This window comes from Microtus oregoni, unplaced genomic scaffold (assembly GCF_018167655.1).
Source record: "Microtus oregoni isolate MIOR12 unplaced genomic scaffold, Mior012 000189F_ref0000355, whole genome shotgun sequence".
NCBI lineage: Eukaryota > Metazoa > Chordata > Mammalia > Rodentia > Cricetidae > Microtus > Microtus oregoni.
The window spans coordinates 352,117-364,620 of NW_024544848.1; the positions used below are offsets into that span (position 1 = coordinate 352,117).

At 37.4% G+C, this 12,504-nt stretch overlaps 1 protein-coding gene across 1 annotated transcript in view; it reads left to right on the forward strand.

Annotated features, from left to right (window-relative positions):
- The window catches only part of LOC121445427 (peripheral plasma membrane protein CASK-like), a gene marked incomplete at its 3' end in the record, with an annotated part of 332,821 nt that overhangs the window by 161,546 nt on the left and 158,771 nt on the right, over positions 1–12,504 (forward strand). Inside the window, exon 4 of the mRNA XM_041647561.1 lies at positions 8,016–8,093. Coding sequence (XP_041503495.1) covers positions 8,016–8,093 — 78 coding nt within the window. The remainder of the gene's footprint in view (positions 1–8,015; positions 8,094–12,504) is intronic.

The following is a 12,504-nucleotide window of genomic DNA, read 5'->3' on the forward strand; positions in this document are numbered from 1 at the left end:
CTCCAGAAGACTGTTGCTGCTACTATTTTAAGATGCTCTGCGGTCCCTTGAAGCAATTTTGATTTCGTTTTGGTTTTTTTTTCATCCACTAGGAGGCACCATTATCAAACATAGTTCTAGTGAGGATTTGTAAGGAACAAAAGAACTACAAGTACTTTTAAAAAAATCTGTTTGCAATTTGTCAAGGCACCTAAAACACGTTTAATGGCATTCTTTTTTTTTTCTTTAAGACAGTGTTGCACTATGTGGCCCTGGCCAGGCTGATCTTAAACTCAGAGACCCATTTGTCTCCTGAGTTCTGGGATTAGACTTTTACACTACCACACTCAGCCTTGTAGAACATGTTTAGCAATTTGTAAGTTTGATGGACAAGTAAATATTCCTGATCCAAAAATCCAGAATACCTCCAAATCCTAAATTTTTTGTGTGGCAAAATAAAGGCATAAGTGGAATATTCTATAACTCACCTCATGTGACAGATGACAGTAAAAACATGGGAGTATGAAAATTTTGATGTGTGTGTGTGCGTGTGTTTTGTACATGTGTGAACATGTGCATGATCCACTATTTAAAAATTAAAAAACTTTTGAAATCCAAAACACTTCTGACCTTGAGTACTTTGGATAAGTGAGACATTGCCTCTACAGCTTTTAAATTCTCAGACACAGGATAACATAGGCTTCCTTTGAACACTCTCTGTGCCCAAAACATGCTAGGGGTGGCCTAAACTAAGGGAGGCTGCCTGTGATATGTGTTAAAACGTATGGATCTGTACCCTGGGGGACTAGCAAAGTACAAAGAAAGATGTGTTGGACTTGTCCAGCCTTCTCTCCATGATCTTCCCCTTCCTTTAGTGTTCTGTCTACTTGTGTCTACTTACCCTCACTTGATGCCCTTTTTGGTACATTCATTCCTTCCACGATCTATGAGAAGAAGCTTCTTCAGATATTTCCTGATCTTTACCACCCACTCAGAGGGGGGGTTCTTTTTAGGTTCTACCAAACATTCAGAACCATAAAGCTATGAGAGGCCACATTGGACAGTAGATGTACCAGAGCTTCAGGTGGGCAGTATTGGCGTTCCCTTTCTATAGTAATCCATTGAACAGTACATGTGATAAAGTTCAGAAAATTGAAGAGAATTTGTAATAGTGCAGAGAAAACTATCAGTTCAGAAATCCCACCCTACCCCCTAATCACAAATAGGAATACTACAGACAAAATTGAGTTTGTATAATGTTGGCTAATCAGGAAAAGCCAACAAGAAATAGAATATTGATTACCAGATCTTTGGTTAGCTTTTAAAACTTCAAAGGACTAAGGTTCACAAAGGAAAACATCAATAGATTTTTTAAACTGAAAAAAATTAATTTGATTCAGTATTAATATGAAAGAGTTATATTCAATTGAGCATAGCATTCACGCCAATAAAACACACTGGGGAAAAAAAAACAACTTAAAGAAAGGGAAGATATAAAGCTTCACATCAAGTAAGTGAGGACAAAAATAGATGATTCTCACCAAAATAAATAGAACTGGGAAATAGACACTTGGGGCTATATTCAAATTATTTTAATGTTCTTGACAGTATATCATAATTGCTTTATTAAGCCATTGAATTCCCATCCCAGTGAGTGAGTCCTTTCTCCAACGACATACATGATGATGGTGTTTTTTCATTGACAATCCTAAATACTTCACTGGTCCCTGCCTAGGTTCCCACTGAAAGAATATCATTATGGCCTCTTTGCAGTATCCATAGAAATTGAGAACTTATCTCAGATTATAGCCTCACACATTTCCTTATCAAACCACAAACCTACTGTACTTGCTGACTCACTTGCTGGGACTCCATCCAGGCTTGATTTTTGCTTGTTTAGCAGAAGAAATTCCTTGAGACACTGACCTTCCTCTAAACTATGTTCTTGCACTATTTTGTTTTTTTTTTTCATCTTTTTCCTACCTCTTTTCTTCAGAACCCATCTCAGAGGCTGCCTCCTTCATAGAAACTCTCAGAATTCTTCCCACATTGAGCATCTCCCTCCATCAGAACTTTTAAGATGCACTCATCTTTTGTTTTGTTTTGCTTTCATTTTTTCTTTATCTCCTTTTCTGTGATGTAGGCTCTTAAAAGATCAGCTATTCATGAAATAGCTGGTCTTTCTATTCTCGACCTGTAGTAAGTGCTCACTAATTGTACTTGAATAAGGCTAACTCCCCTTGCCAGTTGTAGAATATGGTATAGATGTAGGAAGAGTGACAAAGGCTTCTGTGTGTGTGTTTTCTGTCTTTCAGAAATGAACTCATTCCCCATAAAGGCTCATAAATAATCACCATTATATGTGGTTTTATATTGACGAACAAAGAGCTGCTTTGCCCTCAAAGTTGCCTACAGTCGAATTATATAGACCAGTCAGGCCTATAAAATAAATAGTAACTATCAGTACAGGTCCAAATGGTCTTAGGCCCAGATTCTTAAAGCTCACATGTTCAGTAGAGAGAAGAGTTGGGAGCTGTGATAGACAGGAAGGTTCATAGGAAGCTGGTGAAGAGCGTCAGTGCAGACACGTATAAATAGAGGATATTCTAGACAGAAACATAGCAAGGGCCAAAGAATAAGGAAGAAATACCAGTTATGTAGCATTTGTGAAGATATCAAATCAATCCCACAAACAAAGCTGTAAATTTGAGGAAAGTTAAACAAAATTAAGATTCTTTTTAGTCAAAAAATTAGTTTGTATATGCAAGGATTACAGGACTTATCATCAAGAGTACTAGACAAGCATGGTGGCATATACCTGTGATCTTAGCACCTTAAAAACTGAAGTCAGAGGGAGCCCTCTGAGTACTAGACAAGCATGGTGGCATATACCTGTGATCTTAGACAAGCATGGTGGCATATACCTGTGATCTTAGACAAGCATGGTGGCATATACCTGTGACCTTAGCACCTTAAAAACTGAAGTCAGAGGGAGCCCTCTGAGTTCTAGACAAGCATGGTGGCATATACCTGTGATCTTAGCACTTTAAAAACTGAATTCAGAGGGAGCCCTCTGAGTTCTAGGCCAGCCTGAACTACAGAGTAAGACCTTGGTCTTAAAAGATCAATACACACACAGGGAGGCTTATTAAATGTAGGTGGTTAGAGGACTCATTTAAACGACAGCAACAATAATAGCATCTACATATATTATTTAGAGTGAGGATGGGAAGCTCTGCATTCTGAGACACACACACACACGCACTCACACTCTTGAGTACAGTGATCTAGACCATGGGACCCCCGTAGTTGTCATGAAAATGAATGATGCACAGAATTAGGATGTTTTACTCTTTGAAACCTAACCAGTTTCAGGGGTAGTACATGAACCTCAAAGTCAGACTTCCAGAGTTTGAATCCTGACCTTATCAGAGGTCAGAGCCAGCCAGGGCTATGTAGTAAGATATTGCCTTGAAAAGTTAAGAGAAAAAAGCATCATGTGACCTTTCACTTATCCTGTGTTGTTTCTCAGTTTTCTGCTAAATAAAATGGGGATTCTTGTACTACCTTACCTAATAGACTTCTTTTTTTTAATATTTTTTTATTTATTTGTTATGTATACAATACTCTGTCTATGTGTATGTCTGCAGGCCAGAAGAGGGCACCAGACCTCATTATAGAGCTACCATGTGGTTGCCGGGAATTGAACTCAGGACCTTTGGAAGAGCAGGCAATGCTCTTAACCACTGAGCCATCTCTCCAGCCCCTAATAGACTTCTTGTAGCCAGTGAATAAACTAGTGAATGTAAAACACCAAGAAAAAGCCGGGCGGTGGTGGCACATGCCTTTAATCCCAGCACTCGGGAGGCAGAGGCAGGCAGATCTCGGTGAGTTTGAGGCCAGCCTGGTCTACAGAGCTAGTTCCAGGACAGGCTCCAAAACCACAGAGAAACCCTGTCTCGAAAAACCAAAAAAAAAAAAAAAACCACCAAGAAAATGCCCATCACATAACTATGTACTAAATACTAACTTAATTGTTTTATTACAGCAAGACAAAATCATTGTCACAGATTAATGGATTCAAACGATTTTGCAAGACCTACTTTAGTGCTGTTCTGAAGGAACCTTTTCACATTTTAGAAAGATTAGAAGTGATCTCATGTGATAAATGCCTGTTTGCTTATAAAAAAGTAAAAGGAAGCCAAGTGTTTAAAGGGCCATTCTAGCCACTCTTTAGTACTCCGTTCCTATTCTACATCTTAGACACCTGCACACACAAACACACACACATATATGTATATCTGCCTATGTGTCTTATTATGTCAATAATATAGAACATCATTTAATGTGATGTGAGCTTGCCAGTTTATATAGACATTCTTCTAGTACTGCAATTTCAATTGTTTCCAATTTCCTCTTATTAATAAACTATGATAAACCATTCTCATTAAAACTGGGAGATATCCCTAAGTCTTCCCTTTAGAATAAAATTAACTGAGTCAAGGAACACATGTATATTTTAAAGAATTTGACAAGCACTATAAAGTTCTTTCTCAGAAAGGTTAATATTGATTATTGATATATTTTCCATGAACAATAAATTTGCTGACTAAACAAAAGTTTCTCCAAGGCCATGTTCTCTCTCTCTCTCTCTCTCTCTCTCTCTCTCTCTCTCTCTCTCTCTGTGTGTGTGTGTGTGTGTGTGTGTGTGTGTGTTACATGGATTGCTTTCTTACAGTGGAAGATTAGAACTATTCCCCAACTTACTAAATTGTAGTGCTGGAACTCAACTGTATATACCACGTTGGCCTAGGACTGACAGTAATCCTGTCTGCCTCTGCTTCTAGAATATTGGGATTAACGGTGTACACTAACACACCTAGGCCAATACCTCAATCTTACATAAGTTTTGACATCTACTATTTTTTATCAATGTTAGAATTTTTTCTAATTATCATTATGAGTTTTTCCTTGATTAATCAGTTACTGTACATACTTTCTTCAACTAACAAGTTTTTAGGGGAATTTTATTGTTGTTTTATCAATTTACTTCAGTCATAACTGCATTATTACCAGGAAACATACCCTGAATGCTTACTTTTGCTGAAATCTCTAAGCTTAACTTTTACCTACCTAGTAACTAATAATAAACATTTAGGGGTTTCTGTGCACTCTATATCACAGTTTTCAAAATGCAGCTGTTTAGACTATTGCAGACTCTTCAGACATCTGCCAGACAAGAATTGACTCTCCCCTCTTAGAGCATCCAGGTGCAGAAGCATCAGAACCCTATCACTTTATAGTTCCCCAAAAGTCTTCTCCTACATCTGCCTCCTTTGTATGACTCACTTTCTGCAAGCCACCACCACCCTACCTCACCACCCCCACTGCCCAGAACACAAGCAGCTCTTCTTGCTCATGTCTTTGAGCTCTAATGTTTCTCTGTTTTCAACTCGCTGTGCTCCTCTTTGAAGATGTAAATTTTTTTTCTAATTTCATCTAGGTTTTCTGGTTGTTTTGTCATCTTCAGGGAAAATGCTAGTCAGAGAAATTTGTCTGTCCTTTATAACAGTGTTCCTCAAGGAGTCATTTGCATACAAATGCCAATCTGCCATCTCTTACAAGTTGGTGTGCTTTGGAGACCAGTATAGAAACTGACTGGAAATGTGTACAAATTACTGTAACAATTTGGCATGACTCTGAAATCATAATGTATGATGCCATGCTTTCAGCTCAAAATCATCCTTAGACCATAGTGGCAGAATTGGGAGTAGCATATTCTCATCCTTTTCAGTACACATGCAATCATACCTTGTGACCTATTTTGTTTGATACATTGACTTTGGATCATTTTCTTAATATATAAATAATTCTTGATTCATATAGACAGAAAGAATGAGCAGTTAAAGTCGTTTATTCATAATTCCACCACTTTTCATGATTTATAGCAAACTTCCCTAGTTTCTCTCCGTGTGCAGTACAGAAGCCCTCCCCATCCTTTTCCAAACAAAATTTCTTCTCCCTTTCATTTCACTCTCATAGGAGACACCTAGGAAAATGTAAAACATGCCCTTTGAAGATTTGTGAACTGCTGAATAAGTACGCCAAGAAGAGAAACCAAAGAGAAAAGCAGTAAAAGAAGCTTTATCACTATTTTGGAAGTATTATACTTTCAAATAATGTATCAAAGGAAACAAATCATCAGTTTTGTCTAAAACGTTCAAGGTTATTATTATATCAGGATTGTAAACTATGAATATGTATAGATTAAATTTATGGTGAATAAAATTTGCGTAAATAACAATATTTTTAGTTTTTACTTCTGTATCTCATGAAGCTTAAAATTAGCACATTGCTTTTACTTAATATCAGTTACTGTTATAAATAATCAGATGTCTTTCCAAACAATCCTTCCTAAAACATGTTTGTATATTTAAAAGTTATGCCTGTGATTTTGTTCAGTGCTCCTGATTATGAATCTCTGAATAAAAAACAATATAATGTTAAAAAGATCTCATTTATTATTAACTAAAGTACCAGAGCTAGGGACATAACTCAGTATTGGAGTGCTTAACTAGCTTGTGTGAGGCTTTGCATTCTATCCTCAGTACTACAGTAAAGAAGAAAGGGAGGGAGGAAAGAGCGAGAACTCGCTATATATAAATATAATACCTATAGAAGAAACTAATAATCACTATTTGGGATCAGTATTTAAAAAGCTTAAAACTCTATCTATCTATCTATTTATTTATTTATTTATTTATTATGTTTACAATATTCTGTCTACATTTTCTATTTCCATCCATTTGTATGCAAAATTCAAGAAGTCCTTGTTTTTTACTGCTGAGTAGTACTCTAATATGTATATATTCCATAATTTCTTCATCCAATTGAGAACTCAAGAACAATGGCAATGGGTTTTTGATCCTACTGCATGTACTGGCTTTGGGGGAGCCTAGGCAGTTTGGATGCTCACCTTACTAGACCTGGATGGAGGTGGGTGGTCCTTGGACTTCCCACAGGTCAGGGAACCCTGATTGCTCTTTGGGCTGATGAGGGAGGGAGACTTGATCGGGGGAGGGGGAGGGAAATGGGAGGCGGTGGCGGGGAAGAGGCAGAAATCTTTAATAAATAAATTAATTAAAAAAATATTTGAGTAATTTTAATACAAGTAATCTTGCATGAGTTTCATATATGTATCTGTATATTGGTATGTGCGTAGGTTATATAAAGCCTCAAAGTTATGATGCAGACTGTAGTTTACTAGCAATTAAAAGCTAGCAGTCATGAGGGAGATTTCTTTGTAGAAGGGAATGGAATGGAAATTTGAATTAAGGTATGTTTTAGATATGAAAAACAGTATTACAAGAGCATATACCAGAAAGAGGAAATGGCATGTTAAGATCCGCCTGTGTACAGTTTGATTTCCTTAAAACGTCAATGGGTAGATTAGATCAAAGTATACTTACTTACAGGGTGAGAAATTGAGAATTAAGATGAGAAATTGAGAATTAATTTTAGGGCAAGGTAGTAACAGGATATTACCATCACATCAGTGTGTTAGAATGTGTCTGTAGTAATTGATTTGGATAATGGAAGGTATAATAAATTTTGTACTGGCTTATTTTTTCCTTTCACAGAATGTAATTTAAATTTCCCATTATTGATGATAACTATTAAAAATATTGTTTAAAAAACCTTTGTATTCTTAAAACACTACATTACTTAACATAGAAAATTTGGTAATTTAATTCAAAAATTATACCCACCACCTCTAGAGTTGCTCTCTTCTGAGACTTATTACTACAATATTGTGTTGTTTGATATTTCTGTTAGCTTAATCTCCCTAAAAGTTCCTTTTTCTGTAGATTTTCAACAGGTGGTTATAATTGTGTGTGCTTTTCATGGAAAGAGTGGAAGATTTAAATAATTCACAATAATCAGTAGTCAGTCAACACCCAACAACGATGTGTTCACTTAGAACGCTGTCTTGGAAATTTCTCTTTTCTAATTTTCTTTTCCACATTTCTCTGCAGTATGGATGGAGCAGATCTGTGTTTTGAAATCGTAAAGCGAGCTGATGCTGGTTTTGTGTACAGTGAAGCTGTAGCCAGGTATGTAATCTGCATATACTTCCCAGAAGTAAAGTAGAAGGAAGAGACAGAATTTGTCATGAAATTATAAGAAGTAACCAGCTCTCCTGTCTGCAAGCACATTGCTGGGGCCTCTGCAGATAACTTAGCTGCTTCAGTATGTATGTATGGTAGAAGCTCACAGTATCTGGAAATATGAAATGAATGCCAAACCCTGTATCTGCTAGCATGGCTTTGCTTTTGCACACAAATGCTTTTATTTTACCCATTCCTGGTGTCTTTCTACAAAGAGTGGTTTGGTAGCCCAGAAACCACGTAGAATTATGCTTGAAGGTTTTTCAAATTGTACCTCATTGGCTCTGCATTTTCCTTTTCCTTTTAAGTGATTTTCAGATTATTATGTGGCCAGTTAATATAAGGAGAGCACAGAAGAACAAGAGGAGCAAAAATAAAAGCACCATTTTTCTGCTGAATCTGTTGCTTCAGGTCTCTCAACCAAAGCAATGACTGTTACACTAAGTGGAGCAGTAGTCATAAAAACCTAATGACTCAAAAGAGAAGTAAATATGAAAAATGATAGTAGCCATGCATGCACTGCACCACTAGCTTATAGACTTAAAGCAATACAGCTTTCTGCTTTGGTTGCATTCAGTCCCAGCATATTATGCACTGGCAGGTTACTGATTTGATACATGACCTAGAGAATACCTCCTCAGTCGCTGGCCACATTATGGTGAAGGGTTAAGACTCACAAACCTACAAGGATTTAGTAAACTGTTTTATCATTTGAAAAACAGTTACATTGAGTGATTATAACTTTCCTATCATTCGTTTTCTAACTATAGCATCCTAGAAGGACATAGTTAGAAAGAGCTGTATAACTACCTTAATACAACTTGTAGCCCTGTATGGATTGGCTGAGGAGCAAGAGGCCCCAGTGTAGAGGATGAAGTGAATGTAAACAAGAATATGCGCAGTGTGGCATAGTTGCTGCTTTTGTGCTCCTGGAGCTGGGAAAAAGAAGCAAGAGAAGACTTACTATGTTAGCTATACTATTTGCTTGTATCACTGACATATGATAGAATGAAAACTAAATATCCTCCTGTGTATCATGCTCTCTAAAGCATGTTCTAGTTGTTTTCAAATCCCTCTCTTCTATTTTTGAGCTTATATCACAATTTTTAAATTGTCATCATTGGTTGTGCTTCCAAAAAGTGTAACTCCAGTGTTATCTTGATTTTTCTTGTGCCATTGTTGTCAAATACCTTATTAAAGTAAATGGAACTATCAGAGTTTTGTGTATACACACACACACACATTTCTTTTTTTTATTATGTATACAATATTCTGTCTGTGTGTATGTCTGCAGGCCAGAAGAGGGCACCAGACCTCATTACAGATGGTTGTGAGCCACCATGTGGTTGCCGGGAATTGAACTCAGGACCTTTGGAAGAGCAGGCAATGCTCTTAACCGCTGAGCCATCTCTCCAGCCCCCCCCCCCCCCACATTTCTTAAAGAATTCAAAGAAATTTTTATATTTTTTTAATCACTAAGCATTGACCTGGACCTAGGACCTCTTGCATGCTGGTCAAGTGCTCTACCCATACCCTCTAGTGGCCTTTGTACAGTTATTAAAAACAACATAAAGTAAGAAAAATCAAAATTTTCATTCTTTGAACTCCCTCAGTAAAGATGATTTTTTTTTTCCTTTTTGAAGTACAGTAACACTGGAGCACCAGGCATACATGGTGGCCACTACTTTTCCTCTCATCTCTAGATTTTGGTAACTCTTTGGTTTTCTTTTAACTTCAATCCTGGCTTTACAGTTGGTCTGTGTCTTGATATAGACATGTGGAGGTGATGTCATGCAATTAAGTGACTTCTGGGCTCTCTCAATCTTGAGACTTATAGAAAAAGTAGATGTTTGTGTATATGTCAAGATAAAAGCTTATTGATTTTTTTTAAAACCCACTTATATTTGCTGATAAATGGTGGTTTTATGAAAGGATCTCTTCAGAATGGAGCAGAAAAGAACAGCAGTGGGACCAGTAAGTGACATTGCTCAGAAATGTTTGGGCACAACTTATTAAAGTCTCTTCTTCTCTAACAATGAAAAGGGAAGCAGGGAGACTCAGGTGGCATCATTAGCTGTGTTCCCTCTTATGCCAGATGTAGAAAGTCTTCTCATGGTGTGTAGTGTTTTGCCAAGTGACTTTTGACTTTCCTTTCTTCTCTCTAGTTCTGTGATTTACTATTAGAAAATTCAGCTGTATGGGTATTCTAGTGAGTACCTGCAAGACTTAAAGACTCAAATAATCAAATGGCTAAAGCTATTTTTCTGTAACTGCCTGAATTTCAAGAAGAGTAGCACGATATGGCGCAAAGCACACATCTGTGTAGTGCTTATTTAGTACAGTGTAACACAGCCCAGTTAGTGACTGCCTCTATCCTTTCGGTGCTAATGAGTTGTAGAATAGGCTAACATCGGGCTACCGACTCCAACTCTTAAAATCACAGTGATTTCTTTCCTAGTGCCAAGCTTTGCTAACTGATTTGAAGGATGAAGACAATCAAAACCCCATCTGAAGCAGGGAGAGACCTGGATTATCAAGGGCTCCCCACACCACTTCTTCCTGCGTTAGCTAACAATGCACCTCTGGTCTAGAATAAATTCTCTTTTCAGGGCTAGTGGATTCCACACGCTTCAGAGAGCATTTCATTATGAAACATCTTTGTTTTATACCTGAGAAAGTTAGTTGGCTTATATTACCTTGTCTGTGAAGCTGTCCACACCTCAAATATTCCTGGTTCTGTTTACCATAGATAATCTTTAGCTAGGAACATATCAGAGATCAGATCTCTTCTGCCCGGCAGATATTTAGACTTTTAAACCCAATGTTGACCACAGGAGTAAGCTGAGTCATCTCTTGTTACCCGCCATCTTTACCCTCAGAATATCTCCTTCTAGATCAGTGGTTCTCAACCTTCAGAATGCTGCAACCCATTAATATAGCTCCCCCCAACCATAAAATTAATTTCATTGCTACTTCATAATTTTGCAGCTATTATGAATCATATTGTAAATATTTTGTGAAGATAGAGGTTTACCAAAGGGGTCACAACCCACAGATTGAGAACCATTTTTTTTGTGGTTGTTTTTCGAGTCAGGGTTTCTCTGTGGCTTTGGAGCCTGTCCTGAAACTAGCTCTTGTAGACCAGGCTGGCCTCGAACTCACAGAGATCCGCCTGCCTCTGCCTCCCAAGTGCTGGGATTAAAAGAGTGCGCCACCACAGCCCTGCTGAGAACCATTGTTTTAGAGGAAGTAAATGAGCTGTTGGACAGTTCTTTTTTGTATAGAGTTATCATTTTTTCTCATTCTTCGGGAAGATTAGGGAAAATATATGTATTTCTGAGGTTTTCTGAAAATATGGACTGTGGTAATGCATGAAGTAAAGGGTTTTGGGTTGAAACTTGGGTCAGCAACTCTCTGCCATGTGTAGCCTTAGAGGACCCTGACTCAGAGGTTGAAGGTTATTAGTTTAGATGTGCAACCATTTGTAGAGGAAAAAAATCTTCCTCTCCCCTTATATGACCTAGAGATTCTGCTATATATACAGATTTGGATCAAATAATAAGTTATCCTCTTTTCTAGCAGCTGGGCATTAAATCCAGAACTTTGTACATGTTAAGCAAACCCTCTGCTACTGAGCTTCATCTAGCCAAATAATGAAGTGTGGTGACAATCACATTTTAAAATGCTCATTCGTTGAGTTTCCTTTGGCTTTGTAAAGCTAGAAGATAAGAATTTTATTTAGGCTGAAAATAATTTAGGTGGCTATCTTAGTACTATGTATCTAAAATAATCGGCTCTTGTGAGTACATGTCCACCCTGCCTAATTTAAATCCTCCACTTTGACATCTGGATTGGCATTTAAGACTGACTAAATAATAACTATATTAATAGTGACTTTGCTGCAAGTTTCAAGCCACTTTGACATTTGTTGTTAGGCACAGCTCCTCCAAGGTTTGCTTTGAATGAGTAAAAGTCCCCAGTGGTAGGTTAAGTCACCCTGACTTAAACCAAACTTAATTGTAGGCTACACTGGCCTGGACAAAGCCCTTTATGTCTCTTCTCACAGTAAGAACTGCTTAGGACCCAGGTATTGAGAGAGGATCCGTACAGGACAGACGATCCGTACTGGTTTACTTTTAAGTTTGGATTGTTTTCTCCTCTACTCTTATTTTTTAAAGGGAAACTTGTAATCTATTATAATACATAAAATAACCCGTATGTTTACTAGAGGGATATTTGTATGAGCATGTTAGACCGTAGTGTATCAAAGGAAACTTGATAGAAATCTTTCAGTTATAAAGCAGGAAAACTTTTTGTTTTAATGTTACACATACCTGTAAGGTCTTTTGTGAGTACT